Here is a 17,453-nt window from a genome sequence, read left to right on the forward strand (position 1 = left end):
GGGGCTGTCCTTTCCACCAGCTCCTTGCTCTACATCTCTGTTCCGCTCACCAGCTGCCTGACTTCTCTGTGCCTCAATGTTCTCAACTGTAAAACAGACTAACAGTGGTGCCTGCCCCCAGCTCACGCTGGATAAAGTTGGTTGGGTCACTCTTTAATCTTCGCCACGGGAGCCTAGGTGCGCGTCCCTGAAGGTGATAAAGCCGGTTCGCATCTGTGCTTCTGTCCCAAAGCCTGGGGAGCAGAGAGGAAGAAGGGGGCTGCCACCCCTCCAGCCTAGCAGACTCTAGACATGCTGCCACCGATTTTCCCCCGACAGCCCCACCTCCCGGCCGGGGAGGGCCCCGTCTTCCTGCTTTCATCAGCAAGGTGCGCAAAAGGAGCTTTGCGGGCTGCACTATTTGGGGAAAAAGCTGATGGTCGCAGTAGCAGCTGCTCTCTATTTCTGGGAACCTGCAAGGGCATTTCAAAGTGAAAGGAAACCTCTGCCTTCAGCAGGTGCCCAAACGCGGCCACAAGGCTGGGTGCTTACCCGAGGGTGGGCTTTGCCAGAGACTCTGCACCAAGCCCAACCTAATTTCTCTATTTAAAAAAGAGAGAGAGAAAGAAAAAAAAAGGGGGGGGGCAGCCGAGCATTAGCTTGCAGGTGCCTGGGAAGTTGGGCAAGGCTGCTGGGTGGAGTCAAAGGAAGAACAGGCCCCAGAGAAGGGGTGCAGATTCTTCCAGGGGTCTCCATGCCCCCTGTGGACCCCCACCCCGTGGGCGGTGTGTAGGGAGCAGCACGTGTGGGAAAGTCCGGAGGAGCTGGGCACCAGGATAATGAAGGACCCCGCCCTCCCCAGGCCCCCTGCAGTGACCTTCCCAGAGGACAGATGAAGGGTGAAGGAGCCAGAACTCAGGCAACCTCCCTGCCGGCCAAATTACTTCTGCCTAAAGAGCACCGTTCACCACCCAACACCCAGCCTCCCCATGCCCTCCTCCCTCGGCACGCAAATCCCTCCACCCGCAGGAACACAGCCCGTACACAAACATGTGCATGCCTGATGCAGGGGTGGGGGGGCGCAGGACCTCCCTCTCGCTCGTAAACACGGGGTTCATTTATTAAGTGCCTCTCTGGCATTTCCTTTTTTGCCTTCATCCTGCTTGTTTAATATTGCATTTGACATTCTCATTTTATAAATGGCAACAGAAGCAGAATGGATGGCTAAAATTAGCTTACGAGTAAGGAGGATGCTGCAAATAGGGTGGTGAACACAGAAGCCTAGTTAAATCCACCCACATCACCCAGCCCCTGCCCCCCACTTTTGGGCTGGTTCCCGATCAGCTCTTAGTCGTCAGTCTCCGGGCTGCGGAGGAGTGGCCCAAGGGAGGGGATGCGTGCCCACTCCTGGGGCACCCCTGCCAGGTGGCAGCACCCCATGCCAACCCTAGCTGGGGCCTCCGTGGACCATCTGGCCCAGCACCACAGCCCGAGAGGCCAACCCAGGACTCTCCTGCTCTCTCATCCTCCTGCCCCTGCCACCCCCAAAGGCCCCCGTTCTGGGGGTGAATCCCCCAGGTGTGCCCTGGGCTGAAGGTGGCAAGCCTGAGAGCTCACCAGGCTTTGCTTTTTGAAGTGGGGTTTTCGAAACTTCCCCAATGTAGGATTCAGCTGAAGGGCTGAGCTGGCCTCCCTGGGACCTAGCAAATCCCGTCAGAGGGGCCCCTTCTGCTCTGTTCTGCAGGATGTGCACCCACCTGCTCTCCTCCGGCCCACCTCCCAGCCAGAGCATGGTGAATACCCACCTCACACCCTCCTCCCTGCCCGGGTCTGCACCCCTGCATTTCACTGGCTTGTCGTCTGTCCAGGACCCCCTTCCCCTAGGATTACACATTTGTTCAGTAAAAGGATCCTAGGAATAATGACAGAGATGATGACTAACAGTAACAGTAAAAAGGCCTATTGCCTTGACAGAGCATGCTATGGCTGGTAGAGCCTGGTCCCAAGTCCTAACTCCCAGCAGTCTCTGAGAGAGGTGCCATCCTTACCTGTCTGACCGAGGGGGAACCAAGCACAGGTGATGAGTAACCTGCGCAAGGTCACAAAGTCTAGCAATGAGTAGCCAGACATACTAGGGGGCATTCGGCAGCGAGGGACTTTGGGAACTCTCTCCTGGGAAGGCCTCTCGAGTTGACAGCACCCTGTTCTGACCCTTCCTTCACCTCCCACCCACTCAGTGCTTGGGGTCCCCCTAAGAATGAAGGTGCTGCTACTTTCTGCAGGCTACTACGGCAAACTCCAGCATCTGTTTGGGGCACCGCTGACCCTCTCTGCCTCACGCTAGTAACGTGCTGACTCCGTAGTGGACGTGGGTGAGCTCTTGCCTAAAAGCCTTTCCTTGGGCCCCTTGAGATAAGCAGACTGCACCTGCTCTGAGCTACATCAGTATAGGCCAGGAGTTGAAACTGTGGCCCACAAGGCAAATCCAGCTGCTGCTTGTTTTTATAAATAAAGTTTTATGTGAACACAGCCGCGTCCACCCACTTACTTATCATCAGTGGCTACGGTTTGCTCTATGATGGCAGAGTTGAGTAGTTGTGACAGAAACCTAGGGCCCTGAAAGCCTAAAATATTTATGTCTGGCCCTTTACAGAGTTTTTGAGCCCTTGGTTTAGGCCAAATGGAAGAAACTTGCGGGTACCAAGGGGGTTTTCAGGAGGGTGATTCCTTCAAGGCTACCAGATTATAGACCTTACACCAGAGCAGTCCAAGAGCTCCCAGGGACAAGAACCAAACCAGGGCCTTCAATAAGCTTCAAAGGACAGTGGCCACCATCCTTCCCATCTCAGAGGAGGAAACAGGAGCAGACAGGTGGGGTATTCACCTGGGCACAGGACAACCAGTGATGGATATGGGATTGAGGCTCAGGTCCACATGATCTAAAGCCCTGAGTGCCTCTAAATGACCCAGGAGCTCCTGTTCTGGGGACAAGGACACGAGCATGTTACTTGGAGGATCCAGCTCATCACCCCAGTGGATGTGCCTCAAACATCTTTAATCTGAGACCCTTGTCAGAGGGGGAGGGCATGCCAGCACCGGGGGTGTGGTGGGGGGTGGTCCCTGGCACGGACGGCTTGCTATGGCGGGGTGCAGCGGGGGAGGCCTGGTGCCATGCACACAAAGGGCGTGTGGGGTGGGGCTGAGAGCAGCAGACCGGCCTGGGGATCCCATGCCAGGCTGGCTCATCCAGCTCCATGCTCCTGGGGCCTCAGCCCTCACTCTGGGTCCCTTCCTTCGATACTTGACGATTTATGACCGACCCACAACTCCCACACCATCTCTCATTAGCAGCGATCCTTGCCTGGGGCTTCCCAGACTTTAAATGTGCACAGGCATCACTAGGGACTTGTCAAAATGCAGATTCTGATTCACTAGCTCTGGGGGTGGGGCCCGAGACTCTGCATTCCTAACGAGCTTGCAAAATGCTCAGCAAATTTAAAAAATCAGATCACCTCAATGGAACAAGGAAAAGGACTATTTAAAGGAGTCCTATAGAAATCCTTGTACAACGCAAAAAAACCTCTACCTTCATCAGTCACACCAACCCAGGTTTTTCAGTTAGTGAGGTTTTGCCTAAGGTGGCAGCAGGGTAGAATGGGAAGAACACCGGGTTGGAGCCAGAACACCACCGGTTCAAATCCCAGCTCTGCCGCTTAGAACCGTGGACTGTGGAAGTCCCTTCACTGCTCTGAGCTCGAGGGCCCGCTCTGTAAAACGGGGCGATGACCACGTGCACGTGAAGGCCAACGTCCTACTGTTGAGTCAGGGGTCAGAGGAGGTGCCCCTGTTCGGGCACCCCTCAGGCCGCACCCCACGTTCTCCACCAGCGAGGCTCTCCCCAACTCCATCTGAGGTGGGGACGAAACCAGGCCTCGTTGGAAGCCCGGAGCAGGTCGGTGTCACTCCCGCCTCCCTCCCCGGGGCTGCGAGCTGGCGGGAGGCTGTGCCAGCTGGCGGCTCATCAAGCCCGCATCCCTGCTGCTGGGGGTGGGGGGGGCTGCTTCAATCAGGGGCCCGCGCTGGGGCTCGCAGAGTGGCCAGAGAGGAGGCCCTCTCTGGAGAGTCCCCAGGTGGCTCTGCAGCTGCATTTCTGTGTGTTTATTAATAAGGAGCCCCGTCTGCGCCTCACAATGACCCGCACCAAGATGGGGGAAGGGGCTGAGTCCTGGCTCTCCCGGCTTGGGCCCCGAGCTCAGGTGGCGGCCAGCTGCCCCCCTTACCTGTGGCTCACCTGCCTCTGGGGGAGACGCCAGGGAATCTGTCATGGCCGACGGGGACCCCTTCTGCCCAAGCTTGGCCCTTTGCCCCAGCCGGGAATCTGGCCCCGAGTGAGCCCATCTTCTCTGCTCTTCTCTTAGGAGAACATGGGAGCCCCATGGGCCACGACACAGCCGACTGGGGGAGGGGGGCGGTCAGCGGTCTTGGAAGGCTGTGGCCCAGCGACATGACCTTTCAAGTCCCTTCCAGCCTCGAAGGGGTGCTGGCTTCCTGGGTACAAATGTGAGCTCTGGTGCTGCCCCTTGCTGAATGTTTGGCCCTGGGCAAATTGCTTAAGTTCTCTCTGCCTCACTTGCTTATCAGTAAAATGGGGGACAATAATCAGTACCTATATCAGAGCGTGTGTGATAGAAGAAAGAGATGCATATAGCGAGCTCTCAGCAGAGTATGTAGCTGGCACTAAAAAATGTGAGCTATTCATGGGATCTCTGTAGGACGGTGCCAGGGGGGTCTTTTGTGGCCCTCCCCCCTGCCGCCACCATCACCATGGAGGTGACCTCCGTAAGGGAGGGTCTGTATGGGAATGGGGGCAGGGCTGCGGTGATTCCAGTTTCCTGAGGGCAGCTACCCGGAGCCCCGGCAGGCAGAAGGGCTGGTGTCTGCTGCGGGCTCTCTTGGATGCTGGGGAAGGGCCCTTTTTTTTTTTAAATGCCCAAGAGATTCACCAACCAAATTAGACGGGAAATGGCTTTGGGAATTATGATGCACCTCTCTGTCACATGGTCCCTCATGTAATCCTTTATTCATTCCACAATTATTTACCCAGGGCCCACTCAGTGCCAGCCAGAGGAGTACTGGATTAAGACGGAGAAGATTTGGATTCAAGTCCTATCTTCGTGACTCATCGGGGGCCAGACCTTTCTTATCTGTGAATACGAGAAAATGGTCGCTCCAGGCACATTCAGGGGCAGCACAGTAATCTGTCCCTGCAGAATTCGCGAGATTGCCAAGCTTCCAGGAGACGGGTCTTTACAGCTTCACAAGCAGTCCAGTTTACAAAACACTCCCCCAGACCTTCTAACAACCGTCCGGGTTTCTGCTTGGCAGTCTCTGCGTTCTGAGTCTTTCCAATCCTTCATTTGAATTCTGTCCATAGCACAGTTTAAATCCATTTCCTTTTCTGTGGGCCTCAGAAGTTGAAACCAGTATCAGAGAATCCTCAGCAATTCCGGCTTCTTCAGAGGAGGACGGCGTGCTGGAGAGGCCCTTTCTGTGACGACGACACGGCCGATGGCAAGAGCTCACGGTCAAGCTCATGGTTATCTAGGTGCTTGGCCTTTGCTGCTGGTACCTCCCCCTGAGGCCCAGGGGCCCCACCAGGTGGTCACCACGGGCCCCGTTATCCTGGAGCTTGGTGAGGCCTGGTGACCTTCCAATGGCCTCTTCCAGTACCTGGAATTTCCCCTTCAGAGCTGGTGACTGGTGGGTCAGGGCAGAGCACATGCAGGGACACCTCCAAAGCCTGTGTGTGATCCTCACCACTCCGCGCTCACCCCTTCCTCTTGTCTACTTCCACTGTTGCTATACCCTTAAAGAACAAGTACCAGCCCCCGATTCAAAAGAAATCAGAAACCCTGCCACTATGAACACAGTTACCTGCACGTGCCCCTGTCAGCCTCCAGCTGGCGGAAAAGAAGGTGACAACTGTGAAATGACTGGGGACCATGGCCACAAACCTCTCTGGCTTCAAGCCAGCCCATCCATGGGTTATCATCTTTCTGGGGCTGAAACTCTACCTTCTGATGGTCCCCCTATGTCATCTGGGGATTCACCCTTGCAGCCCCCAAGCTCAAAACAATGGTCTGTGTTGTTCATCGGATGAGCCAGGAAGCTCAAGACCTAGGTTCCTTTACTGCCTGGGGAGCCCTGGGGCAGATTCCCCTGGGCCTCAGTTTCCCCACTGGACCACCGAGGAGAATAAAGCTCTTTGTCACTTGTGCTTAAGGCTTGTGTCAAAGCCAGTCTGTAGCGAAGGGCTGCACGTATGGATTCGAGGCCGCACACAGCACAGTCTCTCGCCCGTCTGCACTGGGACTTCCTGATGAACCGTTAAGTCCTGGCAGGACGGGAATGGTGTCTGCCGGTGCTCTCAGAGGCCTCTTTCACTCTCCGATGCCCGGGCAGCCCTCAGTGGAGCCTGTCAGCAGCACGCCTGGCTAGGAGAAACAAGGCCTCTCCAGGCACTGTGCTTATGTTTCCTTTTAAGCCCCCTGTCTCCCTAGTTTTAAAAATAGCAAGTAGCAATCTACCAAAAGAGAGAAGTACCAACTGGAAGGCACTGAGTTGGGGGGCGGGGAAGGGGACGGTGGACAGTGCAGAGAATGCCGATGAAGGGGTCCTGTGTTATTCCTACACACTTATCTCCCTGGTACCATTTTAATGCCTGAGCTGACACCTCCAACCTACAGTATGCAAAGAAACAGCATTTTCATTTCAGATGCATATGATGGCTAGGAACAATATGAACAATATTATTTTAGTGCCCTGGGAAAAAATTAGCAAGTCAAATATTGAATCAGGCCTGTAGCACCACATGCTAAGCAGACTGCTTTGATCTTATCCCCACTAAAAGCTCTGTTATTGAATTTAAAGTCAGTGAACACATATCAAACCAATATACAATGCACATATGAACGCATGTTTCAGAAGCTGGGAATGTTTTGACTAAAGGGAGAAAATACCAAAGTTAACAGCTACAATTGAAACACAAATTTGCCCTCCCTTTCTCATGGGGCTGGAGGCTCTGCTGGCCAAATATTTTGGCCCCAAAGGGCCTGCTGATGGCTCCCGAAACACCTGCTGAGCTCCGATATTTCTGGAACTAACAAGGAAGGGGTTTCTCCCCCACCGACTCAATTTGAAGGAGTTGGAGACCGCCAGCAAGCCAATGTGCACGCTGTGTTCATGGTATGGCGCCCTCTGGTGGCCACTTCTCTGGGAAGCCTACCTGGCTCCCCCAGCTTGCAATGATCCAACCTCCTCCCTGTTGTGGGGGTCTTCCCAGAAAAAGGAGCTTTCAAGAGCCAAATGGGGGGATGGAAGAGGGTGCTCATGCGGGTAAAACCAGCTAGTTGATCGGAAGGGGAGAATGTTAATTACCCAGCAGGGCCCAAATGCAGAATGAATTTGGGTGGTAAACTTCCTACCTAGGAGATGTTCCTCAAAAAGCCAAACCAAACAGCAAACTCATGTCCTAAGCTGCAGGTCAGCGAATTATAACACCCAGGCCAAATGTGGTTCCCCTGCTGGCTTATGTACATGTACAGCCCAAGAGTCAAGAATGGTTTTTGTTTCAAATGGTAAAAATATAAATAGATAAATAAATATTTTGCGACATGAGAATTACATGAGATTTCAGTGTCAGCGTCCATCCACACAGCTTTACGGAACCACAGCCGTATTTGCACGGGATTGTCTGCGCACGCTTCCGCCGCGGCTTTGAGAGGCCGTGATCGTCAGCTGCGTGGCCTGCGAAGCTGAGAATGTTTATGACTCGGCCCTTCCCTGAGAGTCTGTCAACACTTGCTGTCCATGGGACCGAACCCTTAGAGTCTCGTCCCGGTGCCCACCCTGCCCAGCCTCTCGCGTGCTGACGCGGGCTTTGGAAGTCTGTAAGACAAAGCTGCGCACACCAAGGGGAGGGGGGGTATTGCATGCACCGCAGCGCGACCCCTACAAACTTACCATTTTATTATTGATTTCATGGAAATGAATCTCACAGACTTTCTCCACAACATCTTCATTCTCAAACGTGACAAAGCCAAACCCTACAGGAAAAAGGAAAACAAAAAAACAAAAAAAACAAAAAACAAAAAACAGAGGGGGTGGTGAGTTCAGTTCTGGCTGGCCACATGTTTTTCTTTGATGTCCTGCAGCAGTGACAGGCTCCTGATCTGAAGGTAGGGGGCCGGATCCCTGGGAAGGGCCTCCAGGTTGAGGCAATGATTTCTAATTTGTACCGAGCACCCTTCCGACAGTGAGGAAAAGTTAATGATTTCACCCACATGCAGTGGGCGCTGTGTGGCTTACATCTGCCCCGAAGCAAACAAGAAATTTACTTGTCTGTTATTTACAAGGGTCAGAGCCCCGCGGCTCTCTGCGCAGAGGCAGGCGGGTGGGCCACCCTGAGTGGCGGCGGGGATCACCGCAGGGCCACGCGTGCCCTTTCCGCGCTGGAATGGCCAGCCCTCGGGGTCGGCCTCCAGACGGAGGCGGTTATTTGTCCTTTTCTTCCTGAATTACTTCCTCTAATACCTCATCAGGACATCCTGAGGCCTGGAAGAAACTATTAAAAGTTTCAGGCCTCTGTTCTACGCAGGCTTCCTTTTTCTACCGCTGCTTCCAAAGCGCTGCGGATCTGGGGCAGTTTAAGACTGTTTGATGCCTGCTGTCAGCCCGTCAGCCATCCACTGTATTTACTCGGCTGGAGACCGGCTTTGCTAGACAAGCTGTACTGAAGAATTGTGGCAGGCAACCGCTGCTCAGCATCCTGAGTTGCTCTCACTACCCTCCCGCCCCTCGCTTTCTTCTCCTCCCGCCTGGGGCGGGGTTCCAGGACGCTGCCCCATCTGTGACCCCACTCAGTAAGCACTGCTTTAACACACAGACCCGCTCACAGGACCGCACGAACACCATGAGGGAACACACATGCAGCAGGTGCAGATAGCCCGATGGGGAGACCGCAGACCGGACTCTGCACCGATGAACTTATGTGGCATCCTGGGAAGCCCCTTCCCCACTCTGTGCCTCGAGCTTTGCACCTGTGGATTACGGTGGTGAGACTGACCACCCCTCAGGTTGCAGCCCCAATCAGGATTTGCAAGGCTCCCTGCTATGAACTAAAGGTTGTGTTCCAACCCCCATTCATATGTTGAAATCCTAACCCAATGTGATGGTGTCAGGAGGTGCGGCCTTGGGGAGGCGAGTAGGTCATGGGGGTGGCGGCCTCTTGCATGGGATTAGTGCCCTCAGGAAAGACAACAGAGAGAGTGAGCTTTCTCTCTCTGCTTTCTGCTGTGTGAGGACACAATGGAAACCATTCTACATGGGAAGGGGGCCTTCACCGAAACCCCGACCATACCAGCACCCTGACCTTGGACTTCCAGCCTCCAGAATGGTGAGAAATACATTCCTGTTGTTGATAAGGCTCCCAGTCTGTCCTTTGTAATAGCAGCTCAAATTGACCAAGATGCTACTGTCCCCAAAGACATGAACCTGGCCCCACGCAAACCTGGGCCCAACAGGAACACGAAAATCAGAATGGCTACTTTGTATTAGGATAGCCTTTCCCGTCAATAAGTAAAAAAAAAAAAAAATACAGGTGTTTCCTCTTCGTGCTTCTGTGTCAAGTTTGGGTCCTGGAAACCCAGGGTGGAGAGAGAATCTCTCCAGTCCCTTCTGTGTATCTCCCTTCTGGCTTTCCCACCACCGTCTCTGAGGAGCATCAGAGAACAGGCAGCTGATACCCTGAGCTCCTCCATCATTGCTCCTGCAGGGTCTAGAACATTCCTAGGGAGAGGAATGGAAATGGCCACTTGCTACTCTCAAACAATTTCCAGCAAAACAGAGGGCTGGGACCAGCACACAAATGGCAGCCACGGTCTTCATTAGGATATGTGCTTTATTACCACACACCAAATAGGGGGCCCAACAACGCCATCCCCCAGGTTCCCTCTGTCTGGGCATCTCGTCCTCTTTGGCCCTTGGGGCCATCGACTATGTGCAGAGCTACAGGAGAGCCACACCCAGAGGCTGTCTCCACAACGTTTCTCTCTGGGCCTTGGCGTGCTGGCTCCCTATGCCCTCTTCAAAGGAGTGTGAAAACCATCAGGTAAGCCTCTCACCCAAGCAGGCACCCCATCAGCACACAGGGGATCACTTTGGTTAACCGCCTCCCTTCTGCCCACCGTCCTAGAGCCCAGATCCTAGGGGCCCCTCAAGAAGGGATTAAGATGGGGTCTTTGTCTGGTTTTGGGATCAAGGTAATGGTGGCCTCATAAAACGAGTTTTTGGAAGTTTTCCTTCCATTTCTATTTTTTGGAACAGTTTCAGAAGAATTGGTATTAATTCTTCCTTAAATGTTTGGTAGAATTCCCCTGGGAAGCCATCTGGCCCTGGGCTTTTGTTTGTTGGGAGAGTTTTGATGACTGCTTCAATTTCCTTAGTGGTTATAGGTCTGTTCAGTTTTGGTAGTTGATACATCTCTAGGAATGCATCCATTTCTTCCAGGTTATCTAATTTGCTGGCATAGAGTTGCTCATATGTTCTTATAATTGTTTGTATTTCTTTGGTGTTGGTTGTGATCTCTCCTCTTTCATTCATGATTTTATTTATTTGGGTCATTTCTCTTTTCGTTTTGATAAGTCTGACCAGGGGTTTATCAATCTTATTAATTCTTTCAAAGAACCAGCTCCTAGTTTCGTTGATCTGTTCTACTGTTCTTTTGGTTTCTATTTCATTGATTTCTGCTCTGATCTTTATTATTTCTCCTCTCCTGCTGGGTTTAGGTTTTATTGGCTGTCCTTTCTCCAGCTCCTTTAGGTGTAGGGTTAGGCTGTGTATTTGAGACCTTTCTTGTTTCTTGAGAAAGGCTTGTATTGCTATATACTTCCCTCTTAGGGCTGCCTTTGCTGCATCCCAAAGATTTTGAACAGTTGTGTTTTCATTTTCATTTGCAAATGACATATCAGATAAAGGGCTAGTACCCAAAATTTATAAAGAACTTATCAAACTCAACACCCAAAGAATCAATGATCCAATCAAGAAATGGGCAGAAGACATGAACAGACATTTTTCCAAAGAAGACATCCAAATGGCCAACAGACACATGAAAAAGTGCTCAACATCGCTCAGCATCAGGGAAATCCAAATCAAAACCTCAATGAGATACCACCTCACACCAGTCAGAATGGCTAAAATTAACAAGTCAGGAAACGACAGATGTTGGCGGGGATGCGGAGAAAGGGGAACCCTCCTACACTGTTGGTGGGAATGCAAGCTGGTGCAGCCACTCTGGAAAACAGTATGGAGGTTCCTCAAAAAGTTGAAAATAGAGCTACCCTACAACCCAGCAATTGCACTACTGGGTATTTACCCCAAAGATACAAATGTAGGGATCCGAAGGGGTACATGCACCCCGATGTTTACAGCAGCAATGTCCATAATAGCCAAACTATGGAAAGAGCCAAGATGTTCATCAACAGATGAATGGATAAAGAAGATGTGAATCTTCATAATGGAATATTATGCAGCCATCAAAAGGAATGAAATCTTGCCATTTGCAACAACGTGGATGGAACTGGAGGGTATTATGCTGAGCGAAATAAGTCAATCAGAGAAAGACATGTATCATATGACCTCACTGATATGAGGAATTCTAAATCTCAGGAAACAAACTGAGGGTTGCTGGAGTGGGGGGTGGGGTGGGAGGGATGGGGTGACTGGGTGATAGACACTGGGGAGGGTATGTGCTATGGTGAGCGCTGTGAACTGTGTAAGACAGTTGAATCACAGACCTGTACCCCTAAAACAAGTAATACATTATATGTTAAAAAAAAAAAAGATAGCAGGAAGGGAAGAATGAAGGGGGGGAAATTGGAGGGGGAGACAAACCATAAGAGACGATGGACTCTGAGAAACAAACTGAGGGTTCTAGAGGGGAGGGCGGTGGGGAATGGGTTAGCCTGGTGATGGTTATTAAAGAGGGCACGTATTGCGTGGAGCACTGGGTGTTACACGCAAACAATGAATCATGGAACACTACATCAAAAACTAATGATGTGAGTGATTAACATAATAAAAAAAAACCTTCCCCCCCCCCCCAAAAAAGAAGGGATTAAGATACAGTGCCCTTCAAAAGGTCCTCAGGGGAGGGAGGGGCAGCACGGCCAAGGATGGGGGGTGGAATCTGCTAGCCCGGCTTCAAGGACAATGGAAGGGCTGGGGCCTCATTCACTCCGGGTCCCCAGGATGCACAGAGCCCCTAACACACAGAGAGGGCTGAGTGGCTGGTGGCTGGTGGGGTCTGAGTATCTTGCTAATCCATCTGCACCACTGCCTCCGCTCAAGATTGACTCGGCCCTTCCTTCTGCATTTACAGGCTCCCACCCTGCTAGGCATCCTGGAGAACGCAAGAGATCAGCAAGACAATGTCCCGTTTCTGAAGCAATTGGCTCCCTGAGTGGCACAAGTCAGAGGTTCCCACTCAAGGACAGCGTCTGGGCCATACAGACCCCGCCCCGCCCTTCCCTCCAGCCTGCCGGTCGTCACCCTGAGATTCCTTTGTCTCTGAAGGTCACCTCTCTAGCCTGTATCTAAACCCAGTTAACACATGTATCCCTAAACAAGCCTGGACATGTTGGTACTCAGGGGAAACCTTACTGCTAATTAGGATGAGTGTAATGAGTTGAGCAGTAGCCCCCAAACGCTGAGTCCCCATCCTAACCCCTGAACCAGATGAATGTGACCTTGTTTGGAAAAAAGCATTTCTGCAAATGTAATGAAGTTAAGGATCTCAAGAATGAGGGCAGCCGGGATCCAATGACAGGTGTTCTTAGGAGAGAAAGGAGGGGGAAATTTGAGACCTAGAGGACAGAGAGGGGAGAGGACAGAGAGGGCCACAGCCACTAGCCTACTAGCCGAGGAACACCTGAGCCACCAGGAGAGCTACAAGTGGCAAGGGAAGTGTCCCTGAGAACCTTCAGAGGGAGCGTGGCCCTATGGACACCTTGTTTTTGGACGTCCAGCCTCCAGAACTGTGAGAACACAAGTTTCTGTTGTTTGAAGCCACCCACCCAGTTTTTGGTAATTTGTAACTGCAGCCCCGGGAAACGAGTATAGCAAGGTTACAGGGTTTCAGCCGCTCCCCCACGTACAGGTCACACATGACCTCCCCCAGCCAGGCCAAGTGTGTGCTCTGGTTAGAAGGCAGGAGAGTGTGGACAAATGAACCCAACCCGACCGTGCCATCGGGAAATAACAGGAAGTCAGTGCCAGTCAAGGGCACCGCTCCACGAGCCAGAGGACAGCCTGGCTGAGAGCCAGCTTGCTGCTGAGCACAGGCCCTTGATCCTGGAACAGTGCCCAGGGTAAGTCAAGTCACCATGGGGGTCACGAGTCGAGATGACCACCATGAAAGCTGCTTTCCTGGGGCAGCCCACGCCTTCCCGGTCTACTCTGCAGATCACCGTCTGAACTCCAGGCCCAGGATCATGCAGGACACCCCGCTGCCCCAGTTTCTCACTCGGTGCCACGGCTCCAAGCTGGGAGCAGGTGTGACAGAGCTAGGAGACAGGAATCCAAATGCAGACTGTGCACCGGGAAGGGTGGGGGCAGGACTCGCCGCATCATTTTGAATTCTGACTCTGATGTTCTCCCTGCTGGTCCCTTCCCCTAACCTCACAGGACTCAAAATTGGAGTATCACAAAAAATGATTTTCCTGATCAAAGGAGAGAGCCTGGATTTCAAACCTATGTACCTTGGATGCATAACAATTCAGCGATGTCAAGACTCATCTGCAGTATTTTAAAGATCTACATCATTTCAACAGCCCTGTCTGTTTGGCCCGAATAGAGAAAACAAACTTGATTGTGTCTAAAATATTTATGTATTCCATTTGAGAAAGCAAAGAAACCATGAAACAATTATCAATAAATGTTATTCCTTAACATATAATCATTTTTCCCTCAGAGGTGCATTATCATTTACAATGAATGAGTAACTCAGTGGAGAACCACCCCTAAGTAAATTAAACAGAGGAGTGAAAGACAAGACAACGGCGTCAGAAATTTGGGAAGGAGAGGGTGGTGGGTGGGAAAAATCTTTTTTTGGCATCAAAGTCTTTCTCTTTTTTGAAATTAATTTTTTTTAATTGGGTAAAATGTACATAACATAAAATTTACCATTGCAACCATTTTTTTTTTTTTTTTTTTTTTAGTGTACACTTCAGCAACAGTAAGGACATTCATGATGTTGTATAATGATCACACTATCCATTTCCAGAACTTCTTTTTACTATCTTGAGCTGAGACTCTGCACCCAGCAAGCCATAGCTCCCCATTCCTCCCTCCCTCAGCCCCCGGTGACCTAGTTCTACTTTCTGTCTCTAGGAATTTGCCTCCTCTAGGCACCTCATGTAAGTCGAATCCTACAGTATTTGTCCTTTTGTGTCTGGTTTATTTCACTCAGCACAATATTTTCCAGGCATTGTAGTCTTTTGAATGGCCTGCTGGACATACAGATTCTACCTGAAACTCAGGAAGTCTGATTCTTCCTGAGAAGGGGCAAGAAGGACTGATTATTTCCCTTCCATTTTCCCAAAGGAGAGCCCCGCAGAGAATCAGAAACGGAGCCTCATGAACGCCCACCAAACGGAGGTGTAATGGCCGGGTAAAAGAAACACATGGTTATCCTCACTCAAAAAAAAGGAAGGACCAAATAATGAGCTGTGTGCTCCTAGAGAGTCCCATGACCTCTCTGGGCCTTTAAAAGCAGGCAGAACCTAAGGGATGCATGGGCGGGGGTGGGGATGGGGAGGTGTCCTGCTCTGGTCCCCGCCAAGGCAGGGGCTGCGACCATGGTGAGTCTACGAGGGCTCACACTCCACCGGGGACCCCTGGGGGTGCCCCTGTGATCACCCCCTGCTCGGGCTCTCATCTCCCTTGATCCTAAGGAGGCCTCTCACCCTGAAGCCAAAGAACTCTGTAGGTATTTAAAGTCACTCAAGCTGCCATTCAGAACGAAGAGGAACCCTAGGGACTGACAACTGGAAGGGGGGGGGCCAAATTTGGGGACAACAGGCTAGTTCACCAAAGAAACCCTCCCACCTGTCATCAGCAAAACGACACCTCCCTAGCCTCTCACGAAGCCCCCACCTTAACTGTACCCCTCAATTCAGAGGGGCCTCCAGGAGTCAGCAAAACTGGCACAAAGAAGGCGGTGGGAAGATGAAACCCCAAACAGAAAGGGTTTAAGAATGGACATAAACAGGAGAGGAGTTGACAGGGAGCATTTAAAAATGAAAACTCTATAGCATTCTCCTGAAAGAAGCTATTATTGGAAACTAACAAGTAAGCTCTATTTAAGAGATAAGCATTTAACAGTCAAACCTTTTTTCCCTCTTTTATTCAAATGAACAAAACTGAATATTCATCTGAATAATACAAAGCTATAAAACACACACACACAGAAGAGAATATAAATCTGAAAATAAGATACCTCAAAATTAAAATGACCTACTGCAGACACAGGCACTGAGGAACATCCGAGAGTTGACTTTAAAGAATTCTTTTTTAGGTCAGGGAGGGAAAAATGGGAAGGGCCACCTCCTCACCTCAAAAATAATTTTCTTCTCTTATCATATAGGCCAATGAACACTAATAGGCAATCGCGTGGTGCCTAATGCATCTTCAGTGAAAATCACTGCAAGTCATGAGTTAACACACTTGGTTAATGGGGGAAAAAATGACGGAGAAACCCTCCCCCCACCCCATAACTGTCGAATTTACTCAGAGAATCCCATGAGGAGTTTAAGGTATGTGTACACAAGTCTATTTATAACCCACGCAACCTCCCTCTCTCGCTAATAGCCCAGTGTCGGAGGAAGTGGTAGTATCCGTGGGCTGCTTTCAGTATAAATACAAACCTCTTGGGTTTGGGCGTGGGGAGCCCTTTCTGGTTTCAAAATGCTTCTTATACATCATCCTACCTGGTCCCCAAGTTAACCCCATGAGAGGTGGGGCAGGCTCTGCCATCATCATTTTGCTCAACTGCTTGGCATCGTTTTAAATGACCCATCCAGGGTGACATGTGGCTACTAAGCCAGAGCAGGACATCTGGGACTTCCTCAGATCACTAAGTGTTCGAGATGGATTTGGTGGCCCTAGGGCTCAAGAGGGCAAGAGCCTGGGCCATGGAGGCATGGTGTTTCATATGCCCCATGAGTCAACCACCACTGAGCTGTGTGTCGGTGACATGTCATCTCGGGCTGCTCCCTATCCCCAACTCAGAACATGTCTGGGTCACCCGTGTGGGCTACAGCAGGTTTGGCAAATCCATTTCGTCTGCCTTGAAGGGCTTTCCTGGAACCTGGGATGGAGAAGGTCTGAGCCCCTGCCTCCCATGGGTCCATCGGGCAAGAAGAGCAGAGATGAGCAGTATGCACAGATGCACGGCAGGGTGAGGTGGCTTCATAAGTCCTGGGTTTGCCCTAAAAAATATCTATATAACTCAGAAGATGGATCTGTTCCAAGAAAAAAACAAACTGTCTTTCCAAAAGAAGTGACATGTTTCCAACCACCACTTTGGGATACTCACTGCATGTTACCCGGACATTCATGAAATCCAATCTAACGATAATTTTAAGAGAAAGCTTGCCTACATTTGTTGAGCAGCTGCTAACTCAGTCCTCATAGCTCCTCCCGTGGAGCCGGAACATTCCCACTTGACAGATGAAGGACTGAGGCCCGGGTGGCAGCCTGTGTTCTTCCTACCACAGCCCACTTCCTCCGTATGAAGATGCCTCTGGTATCTCTTGGATTCTAAATTTGTCCTACAACCTGGCTCTTACAAGCCCTCCCTGTCACCTTTCCCTGCAAGAACCTCTACCCAATGGGCAACAGCACCTCATCCTAACAACCCAGCAGGGGGCGGCCCAGGAGACAGGGGGGTAGAGATGTGCTCATCCGTTCCAGTTGCCTGCTTGCCTCCCCCGCTGCCTGAGACATCTGTGTCCTTCCACATAAAGGCAGCGAAGGGAAAACTGAGGTTTTTCAGAAGTACACAACAAAGATGACTTATAAAGAAAAACAACCAGGCTCTCTCCTAAGCCAGTCTAACGTAGGATGGGCACAGGGTGAGTGACTTCCCTGAATGTTTCCAAACCCCACCCACAGACCTGCCGGAAACAGGGCTGGATTATCAGGCATGATGCTGGAGACTTTGTGCCGCAAAATGCCTCCCTCATGAGTCAGCCGCCCGGGAGGGCTCACTTCTCTAGACGGGTTAAGAACAAAGAACAAGGGCAGGTGTACTGACCTGTGCTGGACACAGGACGCAGCCTCAGGGCTGGTCATAACAAAGACTTGCGGGCCAGGAGGCCAGCAGAGGCAGATCCTTGTTACCACTCTCCCCTATGGCC

The 17,453-nt window shown here is 51.3% G+C and overlaps 1 protein-coding gene across 3 annotated transcripts in view; it reads right to left on the reverse strand.

Moving 5' to 3' along the window:
* The window catches only part of MSI2 (musashi RNA binding protein 2), a 382,163-nt gene that overhangs the window by 64,748 nt on the left and 299,962 nt on the right, over positions 1–17,453 (reverse strand). For all 3 annotated transcript variants that reach the window (XM_021704471.2, XM_021704472.2, XM_044921800.1), the window contains exon 8: positions 8,002–8,084. In XM_021704471.2, coding sequence (XP_021560146.1) covers positions 8,002–8,084 — 83 coding nt within the window. The remainder of the gene's footprint in view (positions 1–8,001; positions 8,085–17,453) is intronic.

Source organism: Neomonachus schauinslandi, chromosome 15, assembly GCF_002201575.2.
Source record: "Neomonachus schauinslandi chromosome 15, ASM220157v2, whole genome shotgun sequence".
In the NCBI taxonomy this organism is placed as follows: Eukaryota; Metazoa; Chordata; class Mammalia; order Carnivora; family Phocidae; genus Neomonachus; species Neomonachus schauinslandi.